Here is a 25,487-nt window from a genome sequence, read left to right as displayed (position 1 = left end):
GAACCTTGTTGCACTTAACCTCAGTACAAGTGAACTTGTATAAATAAGCATTAGGGTTACAGGGAAAAATATAAGGAAAAATTACAAGTGCAGCTTGTTTTTACAGAGGACTAGTTTAGATACCTTATAATCATTAAACAAATATGCATGTTATAAAAAAGGAAGGTCACACTCAAAAGGTAGCTGTAATGTTTTTATTGATTTTAGAATTCTGTTTAACTGTAGTACCTGAATACCTCTCAGAAAGGATTCAAACTAGTACAGCAGGCAAGAGGTGGAAGAGGATTAAAATTACACCATTATGAAGAGTACAGGCTTACTTGAGTAGCTTCATAACAGAGCTGAAAGGTGCCAAGTTCTCACATGACTTCATCCATTTTTGCACATTGGCAGGGGCAGCATTTGCACTGCCTGTCTGCTGAAGTGCACACCATGCAACAATGTCTGCTACAGTGAGTTCATTTCCCACCAACCATGATGTCTTGCCCAGGGCAGCATTCATAGAGCGCAAGACTGCTCCTTTCTCCTTACTGCTACCTTCTTTTAGCTGGAAGATGGCTGTATCAACCCAGCTGTCAATCAGAGTTGAAGTAACTGCATTGTACTTCTGGCCAAACAGGGAGAAGAGAAATCGAGCAATGTTCCCTTCTCCTTCAATAGGACACATTGTTTGAATGCTAAACTTCATCTGGGGTTTTGGAACTGAAATGAAGAAAAGAAAAAACTGAATACCACCTGGCAGAAAAGTTAAATGTAAGGGTAGTTCTATGATGTATTTTATTTGTGATACCAACAACACTGTTAACATCATTAACCCAATGAACAATTTTCATAATCTAAATACTTACTCTAAGGCAAGAACCTGGGATAAAAAGATCACTTTTTGCAGCCCAATCTCCCACCTAATTTCTATTCTGGCTGATTTATCTGTCGAAACTGAAAAGCACTTCTATAAAAAAATCCTGTGGGTACAACCAACCATGTAAATGCAACATGTATTTTTAACAGCAGTAACCACAAGCAAGAATCTTCCTCTGTCCCCATCACCGCTCACGTGTATAAAAAGAGAGCAGAAATGTTATCTGCAGTACGTATCCATTGTGTATCAGCACAGAGACACCAAAGCATCTGTTGTCAAGATTTATAGCACAAGGTTTTTTTGCATGTACTGTAAAATATTGATCTACAAGATAATTTAATTCTTACCATCCTTCCAAATAAGAGTAAAGCCCAACTGATATTCATGACGTGGCTGCTTCTTAGTCTGCTCTCCCAAGCATTTCAAGAGATTTTCTGGCACACTTTTCACTGACGAATGTGTGTGAACAGCTGATAATATTTTATAGCGTTCACAAAGCAGACTGTGTAGTACTAATAAAGACAGTGGAGGCAGAGAAGGATTTGCATTGATAACAATATCTTTCAGGGCACCATAATCCTGAAGAGAGAAGTAAAACGTTCAGCAGATAAGGACATTCCAGATCAGACTCTGAAGTAGTGGAGTAAAGTATTTGACAACAAAATGTACATAGCCATGCACATGTATATCTGAAATTCTAATGATATTCAAATAATTAAAGTTTGGACATTTAAAACTTGTTTAAACACCCTCCTTCCTCAAAATATATTTCAAGAACACACCAGAGGTAAATTCTAGTCCAATCTGAAGCCAAAGTTAAAATTTTCAGTTAATAACAAACAAGAAACCAACTGTCATAATTTCAAATGAACCATTCTAGCTTGGTATTATATCCAAATGAGAATGTATAGGATATATATAAATGTTTGTAACTATAATCTGGATGCCCAAAATGAAACAGTAATTGTAGATTATCTGTAAGGATATAAGACTTGCATATTGAGTTGAGTGCCCCAGGCTTTAATGCTACCCTTTCAGCCCTGAAAATCTGAGAGCAAAGAAAGTATCTATCAATGTATATGCTCAACTAAACTTACCTTTCCAAGCATCACATCCAAATCTGCTCCATTTGTTGTCAAAGGAGAACATTCATCAGTTTGAATGATATTAGTTACATCAAAGTCAGCATCTGGGGTTTGTATCATCTTTGAGAGACCATCGACAGCACTCTTCAGTTCATACAAGCGTTTTAGAATCTCTTCCTGGCGAGATTCAAGTGCTTGAAGTGATGGGTCAACCTCTTCCTATAGGAGAGGAAAAAAGGTCACATGAATGTTTACTCAGCTCAGTGTCAAAATAGTCCACGGCACACTTGACAATAAGTTTTGAAAGGCTCTGAACACATTCAAATAACCGGAACATCATAGAATGTCATGGTCTTATGTCTGTCAGTTGTCTCTTATGTCTCTATGAATGTGGTGAGAGATGGGTTATTCAATCAAATATGAAATCTTCCTGCTTAATGTATTTTTTTAAAAGCATTAGCTACAGAAAACTCCGTAACATAGTAAAAATCAGGCCACAACCACTGAAACTTAAAGTTGGCAGTGAAGTGCTGAATTAAAACCTGAAAAAACAAAGTTAGCTTGTCAGGATTCTCTTCAGCCCAGAAAAGCAGACTGATACAGTTTGTATTGAAGCTGCCAAACACAGAAACTTCTTGACAATTCAGATAATTAATAAAAGTAAAAAGGCCTGCAGGTTTAGATGGATGGTGTTTCATATGAAATCACTCTTTGTAATCATTTTTTGTTTCAGAGAATATAAACTAGAGAGCAAAAATACCCTAGGCTCTGTTACGTGTTAATCTCAATGCATCTTTTTGTTATCTCAATTATCTTACAAGTCTCGTCTCTTATGATACTACCTCTTTTAAAGGATAAAAAGTATATTCAGGTGGGAGGTTTTAAGTATACAAACTTACAATAACGTTAAAGAAAAATCTTTATATAGATAAGCATTCTGAATAAGGATTAACCAAACCCAACCTATTGACCAAACTTCCTTCTTTTAGTATAATAGATAAAGAGGTAATAAGTAAGGTATCCAAGTGAAATCTCGATCCCCATTTATACAATATTCTCAAAGACAAGACATGAGAACGTCTCTTAAGTGACCGTTACTTGGCTAGTACACAATTCTGTGAAATAAAACCACTCTCAAAGAAGACTGGTAGTTAATATTTTGCTGTTGCAATGGAAAAGCATCTTAGTAACCATTCCTGTGAAGTTTTGCCCCGAGTGTACTCCTACTCAGTATCTCCACCAACAACCTGGGTGAGGACACAGCAAGTACTCACTGAACAGAAATGATGGCATCAAGCTAAAAATGACCACAAGCAGTCTGGAGGAATTCAAAGCATTCTTGACACTGGAGAGAGGCTGAAGTCAACCAGACTAATGGAACATACTATTTTATATTTTTACTTTATTTAAAAAAAGAAGTAACTGAGACTAGAGAGTGTGTAGCTGGCTAGTTTCTATTTCAACAGCCGAAAAGAAAATAGACCTGACCCGAAAGAGCGATGATGCAGCAGTCAGGCAGGAGGCCTGCTGCGACACGGGCACCGGCCTGTGGGCTTGCAAGGCCGCAGCTCGGCACGGCACGCCAAATGCGGCCGCTTAGAAACAGAAACTGAAACGGACACACACGCGAGAGCCCCGTAAAGCCAATTTAAGAATTACCAAAGGCTTTGAAAGTAATACAGAGGAGTTCCTGGAAAGGCTGGTTATATAACACCCGAACGAGGCACCAAAGAGCGCGGAGGAGCCGGTGCTGCCCGTGCTGCCGTACTCCCTGCGGGCTCCAGCGATGTACCGCGAGGACCCGGCCCCGGAGGCTGCCCCCAGAGCGCAGAAGCACGTCCCGCCGGGGGCAAACAGCGACCCGGCGCCGCCAGGCTCCCCGGCAGCGCGGCCCGGGCAGGCCGGCCGGCCGGCCTGCCTGCCTGCCTGCCTCCCACCCTCCCACCGGGCCGTCCAACCAACCAACCAACCAACCCTCTACCCGCTCCTACCTGCGGCGGCGAGGCAAGCGAGGACCGCCGGTGCAGGCTGGGCAGGCGGTACATGCAGGCAGGCAAATGCTCCGCCAACACCTCCCCGCCCGCTCCATGGAACGGCCTCACCTTGTACATGGGCATGGCGGCGCCCGCGCCGCGCGCCCGCCTGCCCGCAGCCAGCGGCAGCCCCGCCCACCCCCCACGTCCATTGGGCCAGACGGGAGCGCGGAGCCGTAACTGACTCGCCCGCAACCCAACGCGCGCTCGTGGCTACCGCACCGCCTCCAGAGAGTCACCATAGGGCCAAAGGTGCAGCTGGCGGTTGTGATTGGATATCCCTCTCCACCAATTGATGTTAAGGGAGTTAAGGCTTTGCCTAGGACTGGCGGACTTTTTTCTCCAGCAGCCAATGATGGAGCGAGGGCGGAGCCTGCGGGCAGGGGAGCCTGAGGCGAGTGGGCGCTTCCCGCCGGATCCCGATGGAGGCGGCTGCGCCCTGGTGAGCGCCTGGGCGGGGGTGGCCCCGGGGCTCTGGACCCGTCTCTGTCCCTGTCTGCGGGGCAGGGGCCGCCTCTTGCTCTCGCTCTCCTCCCCGGGTCGCTCCCCCTCACGGGAGACTTGGGCCTTCGGTCCCCCGCAACGGGCTGCGTCCCGGTCGCTGGCGCGATCGCGGCCTCCTCGGCCGCCGCTGGCTTCTCGGTTCCCGCCTCCCTGCCCAGCTTGCATGGGGGAGCCGGTGAGGCTTCTCGGGCGCTCCGCATTCGGATGCGGCCACCCGGGGTGTCGGTGTTTTGCCCTCGCTTGAAAGGAACAGGCGAGCGAGGCGTGGTGGGGCGGGCCTAGAACGCCTGCTTTACGCTACCGTGTATTTTCCTGTCCCTTCTCTTTCAAGCTTGCAGCCTGCCAAAGCCATCAAGCCCATCGACCGTAAGTCCGTTCATCGGATCTGTTCGGGACAGGTTGTGCTGAATCTTGGCACTGCCGTGAAAGAGTTGGTGGAAAACAGCCTGGATGCTGGAGCTACCAACATTGGTAACCTTTTCATCGTAATTTCATAAAATTTCATAGACTTCTAAAGTACTTTTTTCCTCAAAACATAGTGCATATTAACAAATTAGTGCAAATACTTTTTATTTGGGCCAAACATGTTTGCAGTGATTTTTACACCTGGGATAGATAAAACATTTTGATTCCCAGGTTCCAGCTGGGCTCCTGGAAGCATGTGATTTTGTCTGTGTTATTTTATTTGTAGCCCTTTTTGCCATTAGGTAAGATATGTGGCATGTACAGCAGTGGTGATTTGGCTCTGCTTGCTGCTGGCCTCAAGCTAGCAGGTGGTTAAGGCGGGGTTGCACTTTCCGAGAGCTGCCAGGGTGATAGCTGTTACAATTGGGAGAATTTCTGTTGAAGCAGAAGTGCAGTGAAGCTGGACTATGCAAGTACAGGCTGATTTGCACTAGATTGCCCTAACTTTAGACAACAATGAGGATTTTTTGTTGTTCAAACTTGACATGGGGGACAGTTAACTGATAAAATTACTTCAAGTACAAAATTGATACTGAACACTCTGTACGAGCATACAGAATTAAAAGACTTTATTACTCAATTTTATAGATATAAAACTTAAAGATCATGGAGCGGAACTGATAGAAGTTTCAGATAATGGAGGTGGAGTGGAAGAGGAAAACTTTGAAGGCTTAAGTAAGTTGAACATCTTTCATAATTTATATTTGGATATTTTGGAAGCATATTTTCAGTGAGAAAGCTACTACTACAACAAAAAAAAAAAAACAAACAAAAAAAAAAACCAACACAAACCCCACCAGATTTCTTAAGTTTAATAATTTTTAACAGATATGCAGCTTTTATATAACGTGAGCATGACCTGCAAGACTCGGGCAAAACTAGACTGGACTTCTGTAGTGCTATTGTGTGATTAGAGTTCTTGTAGCTCAGAAGTAGACTGATTTGATTGCTTATTTAAGTGGAATGAATAATATAAATATTTATAGTAGAGAAAGTCCTATAAATATTAATGTAGATTCATTCATGTTGAGTCATCAGTCATTGTTGAAGGAGTCGAGCTTTGTGAAAGTGACTGCTTTTGAGAGGTGAATTATAAACTTGAATATTTGCTGAAGGTGGATTGACATTGCATGCCTGACTCAGATTTTCCATTTGCTAGTTTTAAGTTGCACAAAATAGGAGCAGAAACAATATGATAAATGTAACTAGCTATTGCAACAGAAGTACCCGTGTTTCTTTTTTCATATAGTTTCATGGTGGAATAGGGTTATGCTTGTCCACCATATGCCATGCACAGCACAGCACTGCAGTTGTTTTCTTGCAGGGCAAAATCTGTGACAGGTACATCAGTGGCAGAGGCAGGTCCTGTATACTGCTCCGAGGTATCTTGTAATGCATATACCAATAATGCTGTGTGAATTTTGGGTATAAGTAGGGAATAGCAGGTGTATCTGTGTATTTTAAAGAGATCTTACTTACAGGAAAAGGGTGAAGGATACAAGTCTTTAATTATTTTTGTGTCTAAATTATGTAAAATACAATAAATAATACAGAAGTTCTTTTGCTTCTAGATACGCATGCAAAATCTACTTGCATAGACCAGTGTCACAAGTGAAATATGTATTTTAAATACCTTTTTCCAGCTCTGAAACATTATACATCAAAGATACAAGATTTTTCTGATCTAATACACGTGGAAACATTTGGGTTTCGAGGTGAAGCTCTGAGTTCACTGTGTGCATTAAGGTATTAATATTAACTTCTTATTAGTGGAAAGTTACTATATGTACAAGAATAACTGAAGCCAAATTTTCAGTTTACTGTTATTGATCAAATGAGGCTTTGGAAACTTCCAGTTCATTAATGTTAGGTCAATTTTTAGTAGGTTGTGTGACATTCTGAGACCTTTCCAACCAAAATTATTCTTTGATTCTAAGCACTTGAAATTATTTTCTGATTCTGAGCACCTAACTAGTCCTTTTATGTACAAAATTTAGTGGTACTTAAGTATGCAAATCTTTACAGGATGAAACTGTGTACTTGAATAAGTGTTTGATCCTCTGATGTAAAACACTGTCATATCTAAGTGCTGTTTGCTAAGTTGTAACTCATTAAAACTGTACTTAAACTCCTCCCAGAGGAACTATACATTGGAAATAGCACAGCTTTTGTACACATTTCTGTGCATCAAGAATATTCTGCTGTTATGTATTAGTATGAGGAATGTAGTGTCCAACAAAACCAGACTTTAACATTGCATTTTATAGGAGAAGAATGAGAGGTATACAAATAAAAATGTTTGTGTTGTAGCTAGAAAATGTACTACGCTTCAGGCATGTTTTTAGTTGTTTGTGGTGAAGAGTTAGTTTTAATTAAATAAATAGTATTGATGTGGTTTCTATGCCTGATTAGGTCATGAGGAATAGGTAAGAAAATACAGTGCTCAGCGAGTAATCTGTTGCCTCTTTCCTTCCACTAGTGATGTTACCATTTTTACCTGTCATAAGTCTGCAAAGGTTGGGACTCGTTTGGTATTTGATCACAATGGTAAAATTACTCAGAAAACTCCTTTTCCACGACAACAAGGAACAACTGTTAACATACAACAGTTGTTTTATACTTTGCCAGTGCGGCATAAGGAATTTCAAAGAAACATTAAAAAGGTAGGTTAGATCAGAAATTATTAATTCAAAAGAGTGTCATACCCCAGAACTTGTTCACTGCTGAATGATACTCAGTTCTCTGTAGAATACATCGATAATGTCAGACTATTTCATGCCTGTCTCCTATCTTCATCAAATAAGAAAACAGTTATCCTGTATGCTTTCCTCTTCTGTTTTGCAATGATTGCTTTAAGAGGTACATTCTAAATTTTCAGATTTTGAAAAGAATTGATATCATGATCACTTTTGTGTATTTTAAAATTAGGGGCTGCTGTGTTATGGCAAAATGTTAATCTTGTAAATGTGCCGTTTGTTTTTAAAACACTTTTACACATTTTAAAGGATTAAACTCACTCCCTCACCCTCTTTTCGTGTAACCTGCATACGTTGAATATTTTGTTTATACATCTTTGTTTTAAAAGGAGGCATTTCTTATAAATGTGAACTGTTCTTTTTCTTTAATAGGAATATGCAAAAATGGTCCAGATACTGCAGGCATACTGTATTGTTTCAAAAGGTGTACGGATTAACTGCACTAACCAAGTTGGCCAAGGGAAAAAAAGCTCTGTGATATCCACTACTGGAAGTCCTGGTTTAAAGGAAAACATTGGAGCAGTATTTGGGCAAAAACAGGTATTACTTTTATTATTGAAGAGAGAGATGATATAGCTCTGTAGAGAGATTTTTAATATCTAAGAAATAGAGGGGATGTAGGAAATGTTTAAAAACTGTAAGAGGACAAAGCACGTGTTGGCTTCTAGCACACCCTACAGGTTGAAAAAGGAGAAACAGTGCAGCCTCCACGGATTCCCTGTAAGTTTCTAAATGTGCTTGAAGATGTTTTGGTGGAAGAGACATTATTTAGGAGATAGGGTTACTGTTTAACATCTCTCTGAAGCCAGTTTTATGAGGTGTTGTGCCAGGAAGCCTCTGAAGGTTTGTGCTTTTGAAAAACAGTATGGGCACCAAGGTCTCTATGTAACAAGAACAAGCAATTTAAAAAATTGTAAAAATGGTGTGATATGGAAGTCTTAACTGGGGAATAGAAAACTGATGTGTTTCTAGTTTTTGCAACCTCTTCCTGTGAAACTAAGTTTCATTAGTGTTCTGGTTCACCTTTAAATGAGATTGCAGTCAGTCACTGTAGAGGTGTGTACTGTGATGCTTTCTAAATATTAGCTATAAAAATAGTCGTTATCTTCTAGAAGAAAGCAAAGATGAAAAAAAGCATAAAACATCCTTCATACAACTGTATATTACAGCCATCAGAAATATTGAGTGGTTGATAGCGGATGGTTGTTGATAAACACTTCTTCCCTTCACAGTGCCCATGTAGAGATTTCAAAGCCTTTTCATGCTGTGGCTGAAAGATGAGGTGAAAGATGTAACTTTGTCTTGCCACACAGCAACAAGCATAGCGGAAAATTCAGTGTTACCTGAATAGAATGTTAGGTTATAGCCTACTTACATTTAAGTATCTGATATTATATAAAATCAGTAGAAGATGCTGTAATGACAGAAAAATAATCATGGCATGGGTGGGAAGATATTTGCAGTAAACATATCTGTACTTAGGCAGCTTGTGATTCACATACCTTTTCTAACAGTGTTATTGTTCTTTCAAAAGAAACTTCTACTACTCTTGCTTTTTGTTTTCACATAAAACTTGATCAGGTCATATGTATGTAGCTGGAGAGTCCAAATTGTGTCAATTATTTTGTTGTTCTATGTACATTGTAAAGCAAGAGTCTGTGAAATAACTAATGCAAAAGTGGTGATATCAAAGGATGAGAACAGCCATTCATTAAGGCATTGTTTCACTTTCTCAGTAATCAGTACTACTGTCTTCTAGTAGGTTTGGGTATTTTAAGTATTTGACTTGGTAAGGCAACTTGAAAAAGCCCACCATTTCATCAGACAGATTTTAAGGCTAATAAATAACAATAAAATAGAAGGAAAAAAAATCCATACATGTTTAATATTTCACTTCCTTTTATTTTAGTTGCAGAGCCTTGTTCCTTTTGTTCAGCTACCTCCTAATGAAGCTGTTTGTGAAGAATATGGACTCAATGCTACTGACATGCCACAAAATCTTTATAGGTAATTATAAAAGTAAAACCCAGTTGCCAGTGGCATTTTACCATAACCCAAAATTAAAAATATAAAAATGTGGTGGTTAATTGTATTAAAAATAACTAAGAACACCATGGTGGATATTAGTATACAGTTTGGGAAAGACCATCACTGGATTTAAAAAGTTAGTTCGGGACTAAGATCTTGCTAGTCAGATGAGTGGGAAGAGCAAAACTACTATTCCTTGTGTCCTAGTTATGTATTACTGTAATCTTGTGCTGAATGTCAACTTTGTCAGTGCTCTGAGTAATTGGATGGATGAATTGTATCTGTGGTTTATACTGGTATTTCTTCAGTAGCTTTACTGAGAAGTGTTATGAGTGTGAATCAGCTTGTGTAAGTGAATTATTTACTTTCTTAAAGTGTACTTTTTAAATCTCTCGCTATACATGAGATTGGAAAATAGATGCATCAGCATTTCATCAATGATAGTTCACAACTGACCTCTCTTGCTTTCAGAGCAGACAACTTACAAATGTCACTTCTTTTGAAATTGGAGCTAGCTACTTTTTCAATTGTCTGATGCCTCTTTGGAGCTGAACATCTAGCCTTTGTCAGATAAGGATCTGGGAGAGGAAATACATATACATAGCTACTGATACTTTATAATAGTTTCTTTTAGCCCCTTGCAAAATACTATTCCATTAAATATTCTGAGTCAGAAAAATTCCTTTTGCTTTGCTCCTCTATTTTACCTTACTGATTTATTATTATTATTATTATTATTATTATTATTATTCAACAGTATTACAGGCTTCATTTCTCGTTGTGATCATGGTGTTGGAAGGAGTACAACAGACAGACAGTTTTTCTTTATCAACCAACGTCCATGTGATCCAGCAAAGGTGAGGTTTTTCTTTTTCTAAGATCATCATCACTAACTTGTTCGATATTCTCTGAAAAACACTGGATTAGTAGCCGATATGTGTATTTGTGACTTGATGCTGCAAGTTGCAGTGTCCGAAGCTTTTGTCTTCGTTGTGTCTAAGTGTGTGAACAAAAGCTCAGTCATACAGGATATGGTTTAGTGCATCAGTTTTTTTGAAGAGGGTTAAATAACACATGTTGGTGGCAAATCGAAGATAATAATATTGACAGTACTGTTTTTTCACCTTCTCTGCAGGTTGTCAAGCTTGTGAATGAAGTTTATCACTTATACAATAAACACCAGTATCCATTTGTTGTCCTTAACATTTGTGTAGATTCTGGTAAGTTACGAATAATTTTCAGTAACTTCAGTAAAGTCTATAACTTCACCGAAGAATAAAGAATATTGTAATTTTTACCTATATGACTGCCTGCACTGTGGCAATTCTTTGATCTACTGTTAGTGAGGGAGAGATTGTTTCTAGTTGTGGTTCCACTTTTTTTAACCCTACACTTTTTTTCATTACTTGAAATAAGAAGTTAATCTTGTGGTTAGTTTAAATACAGGAAAACTTGTATCATGTAATTGCACAGAATTAACTTCTGTTTTGTTTGCTGGGATGTTGAGAAAGTTAAAAGTTTAATTTGCAGACATACGACGAATGCTAACTCTGGCTTTGGTTTTAATCCTTTGAAATAAAAATGAAGGGTGAAAGGGCAGGAAACTGATTAAAGGGTAGAATCTTTTTATTTTATTTATCATTTATGCAGGTTTTTTTTTTCTTTAGAGTGTGTTGACATCAATGTAACTCCAGATAAAAGGCAAATTTTACTTCAGGAGGAAAAGCTTTTATTAGCAATTTTAAAAACTTCTCTGATGGAGATGTTTGGTAGTGATGCTAACAAACTGAATGTCAATCAGAAACTTCTGGACATTGCAGGTAGGACACAAAATGTGGACGTTTTGTGTATGATATATGGTAGAGAATTGAAAATTAAGAACTGTTTTTAAAAGTCCAAAGAAGAAATGAAGAAAATGTCTGGCTGTTAATTGATAAACCTTTCAGGGCAGGTATTTCACATATAACTTATATTAAAAGATTATCGACCTCAAATAACAAAAGAAGGACGTTAAGTTATTACGTGATTGTTTTGGAAATTATGCATGCCCATATAACATGATTTACAGTCAACTTTATGGAGTAAAAATTAACACAAAAATAATTGATAATGCTTGAAAAAGATTTCTCCCAAAATATTGGAAGAGATCTGTGTTTCCTTTATTTAAATGTCCTTGAGAAAAAACAGTTAAGGTCTAATAAATAAAATTTGAAATTTTAGTATGTTTATTGGATTTTTAACTTTGATTCTTTTATGATACCTACAGAAATTGCTGATTCTCTTGTGACAATAATTCAGAATTGTTTTTCTGTGTTAACACCACATCATCCTCATTTCTTCCAGCAGAACGCCTTATTTCCTTTTTAAGTGACATAGAATCAGTTATAACCTGATTCTTATTGTTATTTTAAATGAATCTTTAGTAAAATACACGTCAAACTGACAATTTGTAAGGTTGAAGTTCTCTAATTTTCTACAAATCACATATACTACAAGTATCTGTTGTGCCAGCTCCTTAACACCTTGCCAACAGACTTTTATAGTGGCCATTAGAGTGTAAGAACAATTCACTTTTCATTGTCACTCAGTCATTAAACTCTTTTGATAAAGATGCTGATTGGACTGATTGCTGTTCCAGTTTAAAGAGACATTAAAAGTTCATTCACACAAGTACCATTAAGTAAGTTAAAGATGTAACTGCTTGTCTGTAGGATATTAATGCATTTCAGCCCCATACTTGGTCATTGTCTGAAGCTTAAGGGCTCCTTTGAGCTTTTCTTAACTCCCTTTTAATTCTCTTTACTAAACCACATCATTTAATACATGTTTTCAGGTACTTTAGAATCCTGAAATATTCTTTATTCTGGTTTTATTAGGCAACATGAAGAAAACGCTTCCTGAAGAGACAGAAAAGCCTGGGGTAGAAATGCTGTCTGACTCTGACACTGATAATCCAAGCAGTGAAGGAAAAAGAATAATGACTCTTGCTAGATTAAGGGAGTCATTCTCTCTTCATCAAACGACAGAGAGTAATTTTCAAAGCCCTGAAAAGGTAAAACAGCAGCACAGCTCACCTAGACAATTGTCACTTGATACCACTTTGAGTATTGTAAAGACTCAAAAGGCTGTCTTGACCAAGGAGTCTAAGAGTCGTCATAAGATGGACTCAAGTCCAAGCAGATATTTGAGAAAACTAGAAGATAATGCGGATTCTGGATTCTGTAGCACTTCTGAGTCAGATGCCGGATGTAGTACACCGGAAGCTGGGAGCTACGTTAATAGTGAAATTGTAATTAATCCTCCTGAAGAAGAATTCTGTAGCTCAGAACAACAACTTCAGAATGAATGTCTTAAAACTGTTGGATGTAGTGAGAAATCATTGGAATGTGATGTTCATGTCTTGGGTCCTGAACATAAGTTAAATCAAGTGAATGACTGGACTAATCAAAATAAGGTATCTCAAGAAGCTAATGGTTCTTCCCGAGGAGTAAAATGTTTTAAAAGCAGACGCTTTAAAAATGAAGCAGATGACTTCAAGACAGGTAAATGTCCTGAAGTGAAGAATACTGGGAACTGTATGCCTAGTGTTGATGTACTGGTGGAAGTTAAAAAGAAAACTGTGCCACTTGAATTCTCTATGAAGACTTTAGCAGAAAAGGTAAAAAAAGTAATACAGCAACAACAGAAAAGTACAGAAACACAAAATTACAGAAGATTTAAAGCAAAAATTAGTCCTGGAGAAAACAAAGTAGCAGAAGATGAATTAAGAAAAGAGATCAGGTATTTTCACCTTCTTAACATACTGTATTCATCAATTAATAAAAATAGCTAAGGAAAAAATTTAATACCTGTTCTGGGGGGCAGTCAGGAGGCTTACATCTACCTGTTCTGTATATATCTTTTATTCAACTGACACCATTAAAATGTCCAGTTTACAAGTTATTTTCCTTGACAGAACAGCTGTTTGAATGAAGTGCAAATGTAATGTGTAAAAAGACACTAAAGAGAAGGCCACAAACATCACAGATTTGGCTTCGTTCAGACTTGTATTTTGCAGTATAGTCAGAGAACCACCAGATTTCATGTGATAAGAACACTCTGAAAAGACTGCATAACTCATGTGGATTTGAAATTTGGTGAGACATGGCTGTGAAAATAAGTTACATTCGGATGGTCACTGGACCATAAAAGTGTATGACTCGTTAACTTTATATTTAAAAAAAGGCGGTAGAAAAGCCTCTGATTGCAAAAGAAGGCAAATATGTCAGCTGCCTTACTTCAAAACTGTGATTCTGCCTTCAGTTTTACTCACTTGGACTATCACCATACTGCCCATTTCTGATTTTATTATCACTGGTGGCTGTATTTAAAATGGGAGAATCCTGAACGAGCCCTGTCTTAATGATGGATTGTGTTCTGCCAGAAATGTCCTCATCAGTCTGTGGCAGATTCCAAATAACTGTACTTTTTTATATTCATACGCTGCTTAAATTAGATGATGTTTTTTTAATGTAAAGTCTGTTCTGCAGGGGAGAAAAATATGTTTATAAGTTTTATAGTGTAACTTGATAACTGATGAGGTGTAACTTATGTTTGTATTTTCTATATACAGTAAAGAAATGTTTGCAAAAATGGAAATCATTGGCCAGTTCAATTTAGGGTTTATAATAGCAAAGTTGAATTCCGATCTTTTTATAATTGACCAACATGCTACTGATGAGAAATACAACTTTGAGATGCTACAACAACACACTGTTCTTCAAGGTCAGAAGCTGATAGTGTAAGTATTTTCAGTGTTTTAATAATAATTTTTCAGTTTAGTTCAGTGTTTCAGAAGGATATCTATGATTATATTTATGTAGCATTTCACACATTCATAACACTTCAAAGTTGGTTTTATATTCTGTGTTTCAAAGAGTCAATCTTCACATGAAAAATAAGTTCCACAGATAGTCATAGCTATGCAGCAAGTCAGTGGTCAAACAGATTTCACCACAGGCTTAGATGGCAACCCCCAGTTTGGTAAGCATGGTCATACACTGGGGATATTGGAGGCTGCTATTGCAACAGGGCATGCTGCCTGACTGACACTACTCTGCTGAGTAACACTTGTAGTGAGACTTTTTTAATAAAGTTAAATGTTTTAACAGAGCTCTGTATTAGGTTACAGAAGCAATCTAGAGATACTATCTTAAGTGGTCTGTACTATGTACCTATATAATACCATATTTTACTGTCTCTTTCAGGCCTCAGAATCTCAATTTAACAGCTGTAAATGAAACTGTATTGATTGAAAACCTGGAAATATTCAGAAAAAATGGATTTGATTTTGTCATAAATGAAAACGGTGAGTTTGGGCCAGAATTACTGGAAATAAAAGAACTTCAACTGTTTCATCTATTATGTAAAAATATCTTCTGGTAGTTATCACAAACTTGAAAATAATGTGCATACTATAGTATATGGATGGTTTGGTTTTTAGGACTTAGGATTCTGTGGTCTCGTTGCATTATTTAACAGAACATTGTAGAGTATTTATCTCACCAGCTTTTTATAGAAGTTTCTGAAGACTTTGGGGTCACTGCTCAACTATGTGGCTGGATGTTTATTTTCTGGATGTGTTACACAAAAATTACTTTGTCATACTGGTGCACTTGCAGGTCCCAGCAGGGTTAGATGCATACAAGTGATTAATCTAGTAACTTCAGAATTAATAGATACCATTGGTAAATAATGTTCTTTGGTTTTTCTTATGGCTTTAGCATTGATTTGCTGGGTACTTTTGAACAAACCTGCAGGCTCCTTATTGTTTTCCTTGTAGAGCAAGAATAATGAAAGTGCTGTGTGTTACCACTTTGGTATTTGGGAAGCCACTACAGACTTTCTCGAAATTCTTCATTCCAGAATCTCCAATTCTTGCCTAAAACGCTACTAATTATCAATTTCTTACCAACAAAAATCCTTCATTATTTTTAGTCACATAACCTCAAAATAGCTTCATAAACAATTTGTTCTTTGAAATTGAAGAGTTTGTCAGAAATTAGATCTATCTGCTTTTAAGTTTACAGACAATTTCTCTGTTAAAGTTTGAAAGGATAACTGTCATAGTTACCACTATGGTTATTTAATAGCATCTGTCAAAAGACTAAGGTTGAACCTTTGCATATACGCACGTCATATCATACTAATGTATCAAAGCAGCTTCTCAGCTTTTCTTTCAAGAAGAGGTAATTTCCTGGAATGCTTTGTTTTATTAATTTCTGCAAATCTTTCAGCTCCTGTAACTCAAAGAGTTAAATTAATATCATTGCCAACAAGCAAAAACTGGACTTTCGGTCCACAAGACATAGATGAGTTGATCTTCATGTTAAGTGACTGCCCTGGAGTCATGTGTAGGCCCTCCAGGGTCAGACAGATGTTTGCTTCTCGAGCTTGCAGAAAGTCTGTAAGTACAGCACTTGATGCTAATTTTAAAATAAATACCGTATTTTCTGTTGTATTATAGGTGTCTGTATCTGTATATTGCAGGGGAAGCTTATTTACGATTGAGTATCAACAGCTAATATCCTTCATTTAGTGACTTGTGTTTTTGTCTAGTGTAACTTGGGGAAAATTTCTGGTAGTTTTTTGTTTCAAGCTACTTAACTGTATTTTGTCTTTTGTTCGTCTTTAGTCTTTCTGCTTTTAATGCTTTGCACAGTATTTGTTCTGGTAGCTGAAGTACTGCTCTTATCTGTGTCAGTTATAAATATGGAGAAAGAAAATATGAATTGGGTTTTTTGTCTTTACTTGCAGGTGATGATTGGAACTGCACTGAATGTGCAGGAAATGAGAAAACTGATCACACATATGGGTGAGATTGAGCATCCCTGGAACTGCCCCCATGGAAGGCCTACTATGAGACACATAGTCAGCTTAGACTTGATTTCAACAGAATAAGTCAGTTTCTGTTTATTAACATTTTCAATTTTAATTCTTGGTGATATTTGAGCTTTTATCATGACTCCTTCATTTTGAGTAAAAAAATTTTAGCCCGTCTTCAAATCCAAAGACAGTAACACTTAAGTGCATTTAGCAGGGTTTCATTGTTATTCCTATCAAGTCAACAATATCGACATGCTAGAATTCATGTGTCAATATTATTATATTGTGATTTACTGTATTACTTATTTTTGCAGTTAAAACTTTTAAAAAATAAATACAAATGTTTATATATAAAGATCAAGAGTAGGTGAACCTCATTTATAGCAAATACACTTAATTTTAAGTGGAATGTGAATTTAAGTATCTAGTAATGCCATAAAACACTTAGTTTCTATGTTTATGCATACTGTATATGATAATTTTAAAGAAAATGTAAATAATAGACAAGTGAAAATACTTTTTTTTTACTTACACTGGGTTTCATTAGATAACTACTTCAAGCATGAATACTGCATTTAATGCTTAAGTTATTGGTATCTATGTCTAAGGCCTGAATAGAATAATTTGTGGCACATTTGCTTTTAATTAGTATTTTTCCTATCCATATTCCAAACACTCCAAGAACAGGGATTACTTTTCTGAGAATGAATGGAAAAAAACTGTCTCCCCCATGCACTATTGATCAGGTCAGTCCAAATTCTACCTCGGTAGAATCAAAATAGTTACAAAATTGTCTTTTTGAATTAGAAATCCATCTAAAGAAATAGCTAAGCTCTTCCATTCCTGTAGGACCAAGATTTGACATAAGAGTCTTTGTGTTTATTGGTGCTTTTTCCTCAGCACCTCCGTTTAGAGTTTACACGTGGTGTGGCTGTGATTCTGCTGCTGTTGTTCCAGTGCACAAAGCAGCACAAGCCGCTCCCCTCAGCTGTGTGGCTGAGGCAGCAGGTTTAGGCCTAATGCCGTGTAACCGTCATGCCTGTGAATGCCAGTGGGCCAAATCCCAGCAATAAAGTGGTCTGTGTTCTGTGTGGGACGTGTCATGCCTGCTACCTGGGATTCTCCATCCAGGATTTCTCTGTATTAAAATGAACCTGCCCAAGGCACGTTCCCCCTGGTCCTGTGTAACGCTGACTTAATCTACTCCCTCAAAGCAAGCGCCAGGCCAGGCTCCCCTCAGGGGCCCGCAGGCCTGGCTCCTGGCGGGCTGCCCTCCGTGGGACAGGAGGAGGTCGCTTCCCCGACCGCAGCGTGGGCTGTCCCGGGCATCCCGGAGGGGGCCCGCGGCGGGATGAGGTTTACCCGCGGCGGGGCTGTGGATTGCCAGCCGGCGGGGCGGGACGCGGGCCCTGGCGGGGACCGGCTTTGGGCCGTGGTGCGGTCGGTATGGTTACGGCAGCCATCGCCGCGCTGCGGCTGCGCGGGCGGCGGCGGCCGCTGTGAAGGGCGGGACGGCGGCTGTGGCGGCGGTGCCCTGAGGGAGGGAAGGGCTGCCGGCACCGGGCTGCCTCCTCCGTTCCTCGCCCTCCCACTCGGGGCCCTTCGCGCCGTTGATCTGATACTGTAATTGCCCGAGTGGAACGGGGCGCTGGCTGGAACCCAGCAGCGGTGAGAACATGGCGGTTGCTTGAGGCTGTCCCTGTCAGCCCTCACTGCTGCAGCACGAGGATTTGATACTTGTATTACAAAGCAGTGATGATCGGTCAGTGAAATGAGTGGGAAATGTGATTACAGCTGTTGAAGTAATTCTTGACTGTAGCCTTCAAGTAACTCTTAACTGGTAAAATAACTTCATAAGCCATAGTGGTTATTCTATGTTGCCGTTCAATTTGCAGCTTGTAACTTTGAAAGCAAGTTAATAACACTAGTGCAGCTAAAACTTTCAAGAAACTCGGCAAACTCATACCTTCGAGCAATGGTTTTCAACTTTTCCACATGATTAAAACTAAGCACCTAAAAATCTCCTAGTAAAGATTCAAAAGTAAAGTACTAGCAAAAGTAAGCCTACTGACACCACTTCTGTTGTAGTGGTTTTGATGGACTTCCTAGAGATAATTCACAGGCATTGCTTCCTGTTAGCCCTGTGATCTGCCAGCCACAAGCTGAAACCACTGTATTGAGGAACTGTTAATACAGAAATAACTTAAAATACATGCATTTAGAATGATTAACGAAAGCGATATTTTTTTGTTTAGTTAGCTGTTTGTTTGTTTTGTTTTGTTTTCATCAAATAGATTATAAGTCTAAAAATCTTTACATAGGACAGTAGATGTTCAGAAGGAAAATACACATTGAGACAATTCACTAGTTATGGCAAAGGATAAAAAAAAAGATGCCAAGAAGGCAGAAAAATCTGCACATTCTCCTGTTCCTGCACAAGATACTACGGCTGGGAGTAATTCAACAAAGCTATCAGATTTGCAAACTTTAGTGAGTGAAGTGGAAGAAACACAGGCAAATCCAGTGATACCAGATAAAGAACCAGAGGACGTAGAGGAACCTCCAGTCCAAGATGTTCCTCAATATTACGAGGAGCTTATTCTTACTCAAGTTATTGTGAAAAGGTATGCTTCTTACAAATAAATCAGTAAAGAATTCTCATTTAAGTATGTCTGGTGTACCTGATGTCATACAAACATGGTTTTGACTCTTGATTTGAGTCAGTGAATTGGGTTATTCGAACCTATTGGCCTTGACACTTTGCCAGACTGATACATGTGGAATTCTGCTGTTGTCTTGCATTCTAGAGTGTTTCTGGTGTTCTCTGCCGGCCAAAAGTCTCATTCTTTTAGCTGGTTCACTTATGGTGAAATTTTGTTTAAGTATACAGACAGCTGGTGAAGAAAATACATCTATGTCATTTAATGTTCAGTTGTTGCTGCCTTGTAATGTTTAGGGGTGCTCAAATCTTTTAAGAATATCCTAAACTGAGGAAGCAGATGAACTGTAGTGTCAACCAAATTCTTTGGTAGTTCAAGGGGACTATATATGATGTTTCACATGCTGACCATGTTGCCTGGTTCTAAGCTAGTAAATGCTACCAATGTGATTTGTTTTAAGTGAAAGCAATGTGGGTCTGGGGTAACACAACAATTGTGTGAAATATTACAAGGAAGGTGCAAAAAATTTAAAATTTTGTTGTAGCTCATTTTTCTACATGAGATGCAACAGCTGGCCTGTGTGTAGATCGTGGTGAATCAAACATTATTTATTATATGTCTGTTGTAATTTAGGTCTACTGTCAGTGACTTGAAAGCATTACCTTTAGTTTGTTTTCCTTGTAGCTATGAAGGTGAAAAAGTCCATGGATTGTATGAGGGTGAAGGATTTGCATATTTTGAGGGGGGAAATACATATAAGGTGAGTGTATATATTAAAGTAGTGGATCAAGTTCTTTCTCTAGAACATGCAGGCTATTTCTTTTAATGTAGGTGAAGGTTGAGCACTCAGAATGTATAAGCATTGAAGGCTCTGGTTTCTGGCATTAAAGCTTCGTTTGAAACTAGTAGTTGGAGGGGAATTAATATGTCATTACTTTGAAATCTTACAGTCACTTTAGGCTTCAGTTGTAGTCAGAATAAATTTGCAAATGATGCCATTCTCTTCATTTTAAAGGGCATGTTTTCTGAAGGGCTTATGCATGGACAAGGGACTTACACGTGGGCTGATGGAGTGAAGTATGAGGTACAGTGCAATTTAACTTTTAACTGAACACAATTACAGCCAATTAGATGTGCAAATTCAAGGAAAGTAGGTAAGTGGCAGTAATTGGTACAATGAGGTTGGCAACTGCAGAACTATGGCAATGATTTCAGTCACAAGCCTGACTTCTCCCATATACTTGGGGATCAGTGAGTCTTAGTTTTTTTAGATGTTGTAATTTAATCTTTTAGGGAACATTTGTTAAGAATGTGCAGATGTTTAATGGCCGTTATACGTGGAATGATGGCAGCATTTATGAAGGATCAATCGAGAATGGAGTTAGGCATGGCTTTGGATTTTTCAGGAGTGGTCCTCATCCTGTTTGTTACATTGGCTATTGGTATAAAGGCAAAAGACATGGCAAGGTAAGTAAGAACATTAATTGAGATCATGGTCTTGAGTGACTACCTTCTAGAACAGCAAGCACTCTTGTGCAAAGGTTTTGCAAAAATGTTTTGTGCTATGTAAAGATTAGTTTTTCCTAAGGATCTTCTCTGAAGTCATGAACGCTAATTAAAACAAAAGGGGTGGGATCTTGTTTTTATTAGAAGGGATGAACAGTATCCCAAAAGAGTAACTGGCCTATTATGTGGTTTGTCCTTTATACTGTTCCAAGTAGATGATGACAGAGTCAAAACTGATGACTGCATCAGTAGTCACGTAACAATGGCAGAACAATTAACTTCCCAATAATGACAAAGTGATCCCACGTTCCAAATGTGCTAAGCAGACCAAGTATGATAATTACAATTAAGACTGCCTTATCTAGTGTAACATCTAGTTCCAACTTTGCAAGTAGTGTTTTTATCTGTCTTCATCAGGTACACCCAGACTGAGACACTTTTCTGGGCCTGACATTTTGAAGACCAATGCTCAGCATGCGAGGAAAATCCATTCTAATCACATGGGTTTTTGTTCTTTGTCACTAATGAGACACTAAAATCATACAGACTGCTCTGGATGGTCACCAGTGCAATGGTCTGACCAGTTTGTTCTGAGAGGAGGCTGTCAGATAGAGAAAGAACAATTAACGCTGTAGACCTACTGTTGGAAGTTTAATACTGAATGAGTCAGAAGACTGATCTATCTCAGAGTGACTACTGTGATTAAGTTGACAAGGTTATCTCTCTGAAAGCATTTCCAAGTGGTCTGAAAAACATGTAGACTTTGACGTAGTGTAATACATTTTTTTTTTTTGAATACTTGGTCATTTTTAAATTCTTAACTAATACTCATTGAAAGAGGTTACTTTTTATTTAATTTTGTCACTGCAGTTGCTTTCAGTACAGTGTCTCAAAATGACTAGAAGAGCATAATTACATGTGTCTTGTAATTTGTATGTGATGTTTTATTAATTCAGATTAATATTTAGGCATTTAAATTGAGTATACTGTTTGTTTCAGGGTACCATCTATTATGATCAGGAGCATACCTCTTGGTATTCAGGTGACTGGGTAAATAACGTCAAAGAAGGATGGGGAATGAGATGGTAAACATAGTAGCAGTTGTTCTTAGTTTCATATTGTTTTTTAATTTGACATGTATTATTATACAATTTCTCCTATTGTTTAATAAGGATGAAAATGCTACTGCTTCATAGTAGTGTGTACTTTCTGCAGTGGAATAAATAGTTGTACAAAGTACTTTACAATAATAAAATAGGTGTTCTCTATAACTTACATTTTTATGTTGGTATATTTCTACTGATCATTCCCATAAAAGAATGTCTAAAGACAAAATCCAAAATCAGCTTAGGTAAACCGCAAATCAACATTTAAAAACAAACAAACTCAGTTCATTTGAGCAGATGGAGCTGCTTTCATGAATAAATTAATTATTTGTGGAATTATATATAAAAGAATATTTTGATTAGCTATGGCAAAGACTTTTTGGAAAAAAAGAACTGGTTAATATTTTTAGTGATTTGTAAGTTAAAAATAGGAGGTAAACAGTGGGTACAATAAAGCCTCTGTATCCATGTCACAGTGAGCCATCTTTCAAAGTAAGGCTAATATTTAGCATTAATAATTTCTAATTAGAAGTGAGGTTTTGCAGAAACCTTGCTTTCATAGAATCTGCTCAGAATTTAGTATGAATGAGTCATTAACTTATATTGGTTTCTTGCAGCTATAAGTCTGGAAATATCTATGAAGGTCAGTGGAAGAAAAATGTACGTCATGGAAAAGGAAGAATGAGATGGTTGACAGATAATCAAGAGTATATGGGACAGTGGGTGTATGGCATACAGGTATTAATTTCTTCCCCAGCAACCTCTTTAGTTCAGCTGTTTAGTCTATTACTCTGGTAAAACTAGATAGGGAGTTTTGTACAATATCATAGGAGCCTTGTGGGGGTTTTTTGCTAGTTGAGATAGTGGAAATACACTGTTTATTGTAAGTTGATTCATGTTAACAATATCTAAATTTTTAAAAAGCTTTTGACAGTCTTACAAAATCATAATATAATTATCTAATGGGAAATATGAGGTATTTTAATTTAAAAAAAATGTTAAAAGTTAAATAATTGTGACTGTACTTAGCTTGAGGTATGACTTCAGCAGTGAGTATATTGGCAATTTGTTTATGTGTCACCTGCAAAATATTAGATGACACTGTTCCCTCTTGTAAAAGTTTTATGAGGGAGGAGAAGATTTCTGGCGGTTTTGTTTCCTTCCATTTCACATTCTGTTGTAAAAAGAATGTGAGCTACTTCTTCAGCTTTTCACTCTGCATAAAATTGTCAAGGAGTCCATATTCTGGAACATTGTGGCTCTCGGTCTGACATGGTGTTCCTCACTTGGCTGTTGAGCATTAGTCAAAAGGATTCAGGCAGGAAGATTGTCTTTAGGGGTCCTGATGGTAGAGCTTGCTCCAGTATGTGTTGATTCAATGTATCCTCTGAGTGCTTCTCCCATATACCTTTGTAGAATATAGTTCTATGGATGGTTTGAAATACTGCAGCTATCAGCTGGGTGCTTTTATTTGAGAGGTTTGCCAGCAGTGACTCTTAAAGATGCATGGGTGGTTTTCTCTTTTAAAAGTCTAGGCCTGTAGCAATTCTAGCCTTTCTGGAGACATTTTTTAAACACACAATTTTTTTTCAGCATGGATACGGTACCCACATATGGTTTTTGAAGAGAATGCCTGCATCTCAGTATCCCTTAAGGAATGAATACATAGGTGATTTTGTAAATGGGGAACGACATGGACATGGGAAGTTCATATATGCCAGTGGAGCAGTGTACGACGGTGAATGGGTTTGTAATAAGAAGCATGGCAAGGTGAGTATTGACAAGTAGTAAGATAAAACTATAGACAACACCAGAGGAGACGATTCTGCTCTGTATAGAGGATGTCTAGATGTCTGTATGGAAAACTACATTCAGTTTGCATTGTGGATAGAATCCCAACACAAAGGGCAGAGTCCACCAAAAGCAGTAGGATCCTTCCAAGGACGTTGCTGGGCCACAGATTTGACCCTGTGGTTAGATGTGTGTTGTGTGTATGAAGAAGTAGTTTTTACTGTGGATATTTTCAAGGTAATAGGTACATCTTGATTTCTGCAGTGGTTGGTCAGTACTTTCACTCTTACACTACAAACTAATGAATTTCAAGCTATCCTTGCACATTAACAGACTGTTTTAAAAAAAAACTTGTCAGCAGAGTGCCACATGTGTAAACTAAAAAGTGCAAACAAGTCTTTCTGTATGGGGGGAGAAATGTTTTTTCCTCAAAGTACTTTTCAAAAGCAAACATATATATAGGTAATTCTTCATCCCAGCAGTGTACTTTAATTAACAGATGACAAAGTACTTCATAAAAGAAGGTCGGAAAAATTATTTTGCTTTATTTTATTTCTTATGTTGCATTTTAGCCAAGATTCTTAACAGAAAATGTATTTAGAGTATTAGTGTTATTTTTTTTCTGATCCTTGCTTTATATTTATATTGAAATTAATCAATTTATTCTGTCTGTAGGGCAAGTTTGTCTTTAAGAAAGGTCATGTTTATGAAGGAGAGTTCATAGATGATCATCTAGTAGAATATCCTGCTTTTCAAGTAGATGCAATGAATGCAGAAGAGCTGAATGCCATTTGGACAGGAAGTCATTTTGGCACTGGTAAGCAGTTTAGGAGAACAAATTCTACTCAGTTCACATTTTGTTGTTCCTTTTTTTGATAATGTGAGACTGTTTATACTTAAGAGCCAGACATATTTCTTTGAAGAACTTTGATAAAGATGGAAGTTATCTTAATAATTAATAACCTTTGCTCACACGCTTCTTGTTTCCTGAGCACGACACTGTGAATTGGGTGACACATCCACACTACATCTTGTAATGCTTTTGGAACACTGTTGTCTGAAAGTTTCATAACATGTGTGATATCTACTTTTCCTTTTGTCTAGGGGTTGAATTTGACAAAATTACTCTTCAATTGTTTTGGTGTTGATTATTAAATCTCTACTCCTCACTAGAAAGGAATCATATTATTCTCAGTTTGCAGTCAGTAAGATAAGAAATAATATGTTTTATTTTGTATGTATGTATGTATATATTTAACTTAATTTTAATTTGTTATAATTTATTTTATATGCATAGTAGAAAACATCACAATCATTAATGGCTCAGAAAATACTTCTATTCTGGGATCAAATATTGAGTTGGATATATCTTCGTTGCTTGACTTGTTGCCAAAGGAAGAGAGACATGAAGAACTGAAACAAGTAAGACTCTACTGTTTGACATTTTCAGTTTTCCTCTGCGTTATGTTTCATATTAATTTCTGGTTTATTTAAAGTAACTTAATTAAAGAATTATTTGAAAATATAAAGGCCATGAAAACAGAAAAGCAAAACCAATGAATAGACAGTATTGCCTTTTCCTGATCTTTCACTAGAAGACAATCTGGAAGGTCATTCAGCAACTACCTTTAGCTACTGTGAGGTTTGTCTGCTGACAGACTAATTTATTTTTATCAATCACCAAAAAATATGTATTATAACTACATTTGAGTAATGCTCTCATGAACACTTAACCAGGGATTTGCTCTTGGAATTTACAAAATCAAAAGCATATTGCTTGGCATTATATGCCCAGTTACAGGATCAATACAAGCTGATCCCTATTTGCTG

The 25,487-nt window shown here is 37.8% G+C and overlaps 3 protein-coding genes across 9 annotated transcripts in view; 2 read left to right on the top strand and 1 right to left on the bottom strand.

Moving 5' to 3' along the window:
- Positions 1 to 180: 180 nt before the first annotated feature.
- On the bottom strand, positions 181 to 4,123 carry AIMP2 (aminoacyl tRNA synthetase complex interacting multifunctional protein 2). The gene is made up of 4 exons (XM_042798857.1): positions 3,936 to 4,123; positions 1,957 to 2,163; positions 1,207 to 1,438; positions 181 to 702 (listed from the first exon to the last, which is right to left on the bottom strand). The coding sequence occupies exons 1-4, from the start codon at positions 4,059 to 4,061 to the stop codon at positions 317 to 319; spliced, it is 951 nt and encodes a 316-aa protein (XP_042654791.1). The 5' UTR covers positions 4,062 to 4,123; the 3' UTR covers positions 181 to 316.
- Positions 4,124 to 4,350: 227 nt separating this feature from the next.
- Positions 4,351 to 17,228, top strand: PMS2 (PMS1 homolog 2, mismatch repair system component). The gene is made up of 15 exons (XM_032983668.2): positions 4,351 to 4,419; positions 4,813 to 4,952; positions 5,535 to 5,621; positions 6,590 to 6,692; positions 7,426 to 7,609; positions 8,075 to 8,242; positions 9,612 to 9,709; positions 10,488 to 10,587; positions 10,866 to 10,950; positions 11,398 to 11,550; positions 12,607 to 13,510; positions 14,343 to 14,510; positions 14,977 to 15,077; positions 16,006 to 16,175; positions 16,526 to 17,228. Exons 1-15 carry the CDS (start codon positions 4,400 to 4,402, stop codon positions 16,667 to 16,669), a joined length of 2,625 nt encoding a protein of 874 aa, XP_032839559.2. The 5' UTR covers positions 4,351 to 4,399; the 3' UTR covers positions 16,670 to 17,228.
- Positions 17,229 to 17,930: 702 nt separating this feature from the next.
- Positions 17,931 to 25,487, top strand: part of LOC104356819 (radial spoke head 10 homolog B2) — a 23,631-nt gene continuing 16,074 nt past the window's right edge. For 4 of the 7 annotated variants that reach the window (XM_042798866.1, XM_042798864.1, XM_042798865.1 and 1 more), the window contains exons 1-10: positions 17,931 to 18,356; positions 18,916 to 19,218; positions 19,939 to 20,014; positions 20,270 to 20,338; positions 20,548 to 20,721; positions 21,760 to 21,845; positions 22,484 to 22,604; positions 23,460 to 23,636; positions 24,333 to 24,474; positions 24,955 to 25,079. In XM_042798866.1, the coding sequence (XP_042654800.1) occupies positions 18,965 to 19,218; positions 19,939 to 20,014; positions 20,270 to 20,338; positions 20,548 to 20,721; positions 21,760 to 21,845; positions 22,484 to 22,604; positions 23,460 to 23,636; positions 24,333 to 24,474; positions 24,955 to 25,079 (1,224 nt within the window). In that variant the 5' untranslated portion in view covers positions 17,931 to 18,356; positions 18,916 to 18,964. Of the gene's footprint in view, positions 18,357 to 18,888; positions 19,219 to 19,938; positions 20,015 to 20,269; positions 20,339 to 20,547; positions 20,722 to 21,759; positions 21,846 to 22,483; positions 22,605 to 23,459; positions 23,637 to 24,332; positions 24,475 to 24,954; positions 25,080 to 25,487 lie in introns of all 7 variants that reach the window. The other 3 variants (XM_032983667.2, XM_032983666.2, XM_042798867.1) reach the window with 3 other exon arrangements.

This window comes from Tyto alba, unplaced genomic scaffold, assembly GCF_018691265.1.
Source record: "Tyto alba isolate M040663 unplaced genomic scaffold, T.alba_DEE_v4.0 Super-Scaffold_28, whole genome shotgun sequence".
In the NCBI taxonomy this organism is placed as follows: Eukaryota; Metazoa; Chordata; class Aves; order Strigiformes; family Tytonidae; genus Tyto; species Tyto alba.
This window is presented reverse-complemented; position numbering and strand designations above follow the sequence as displayed.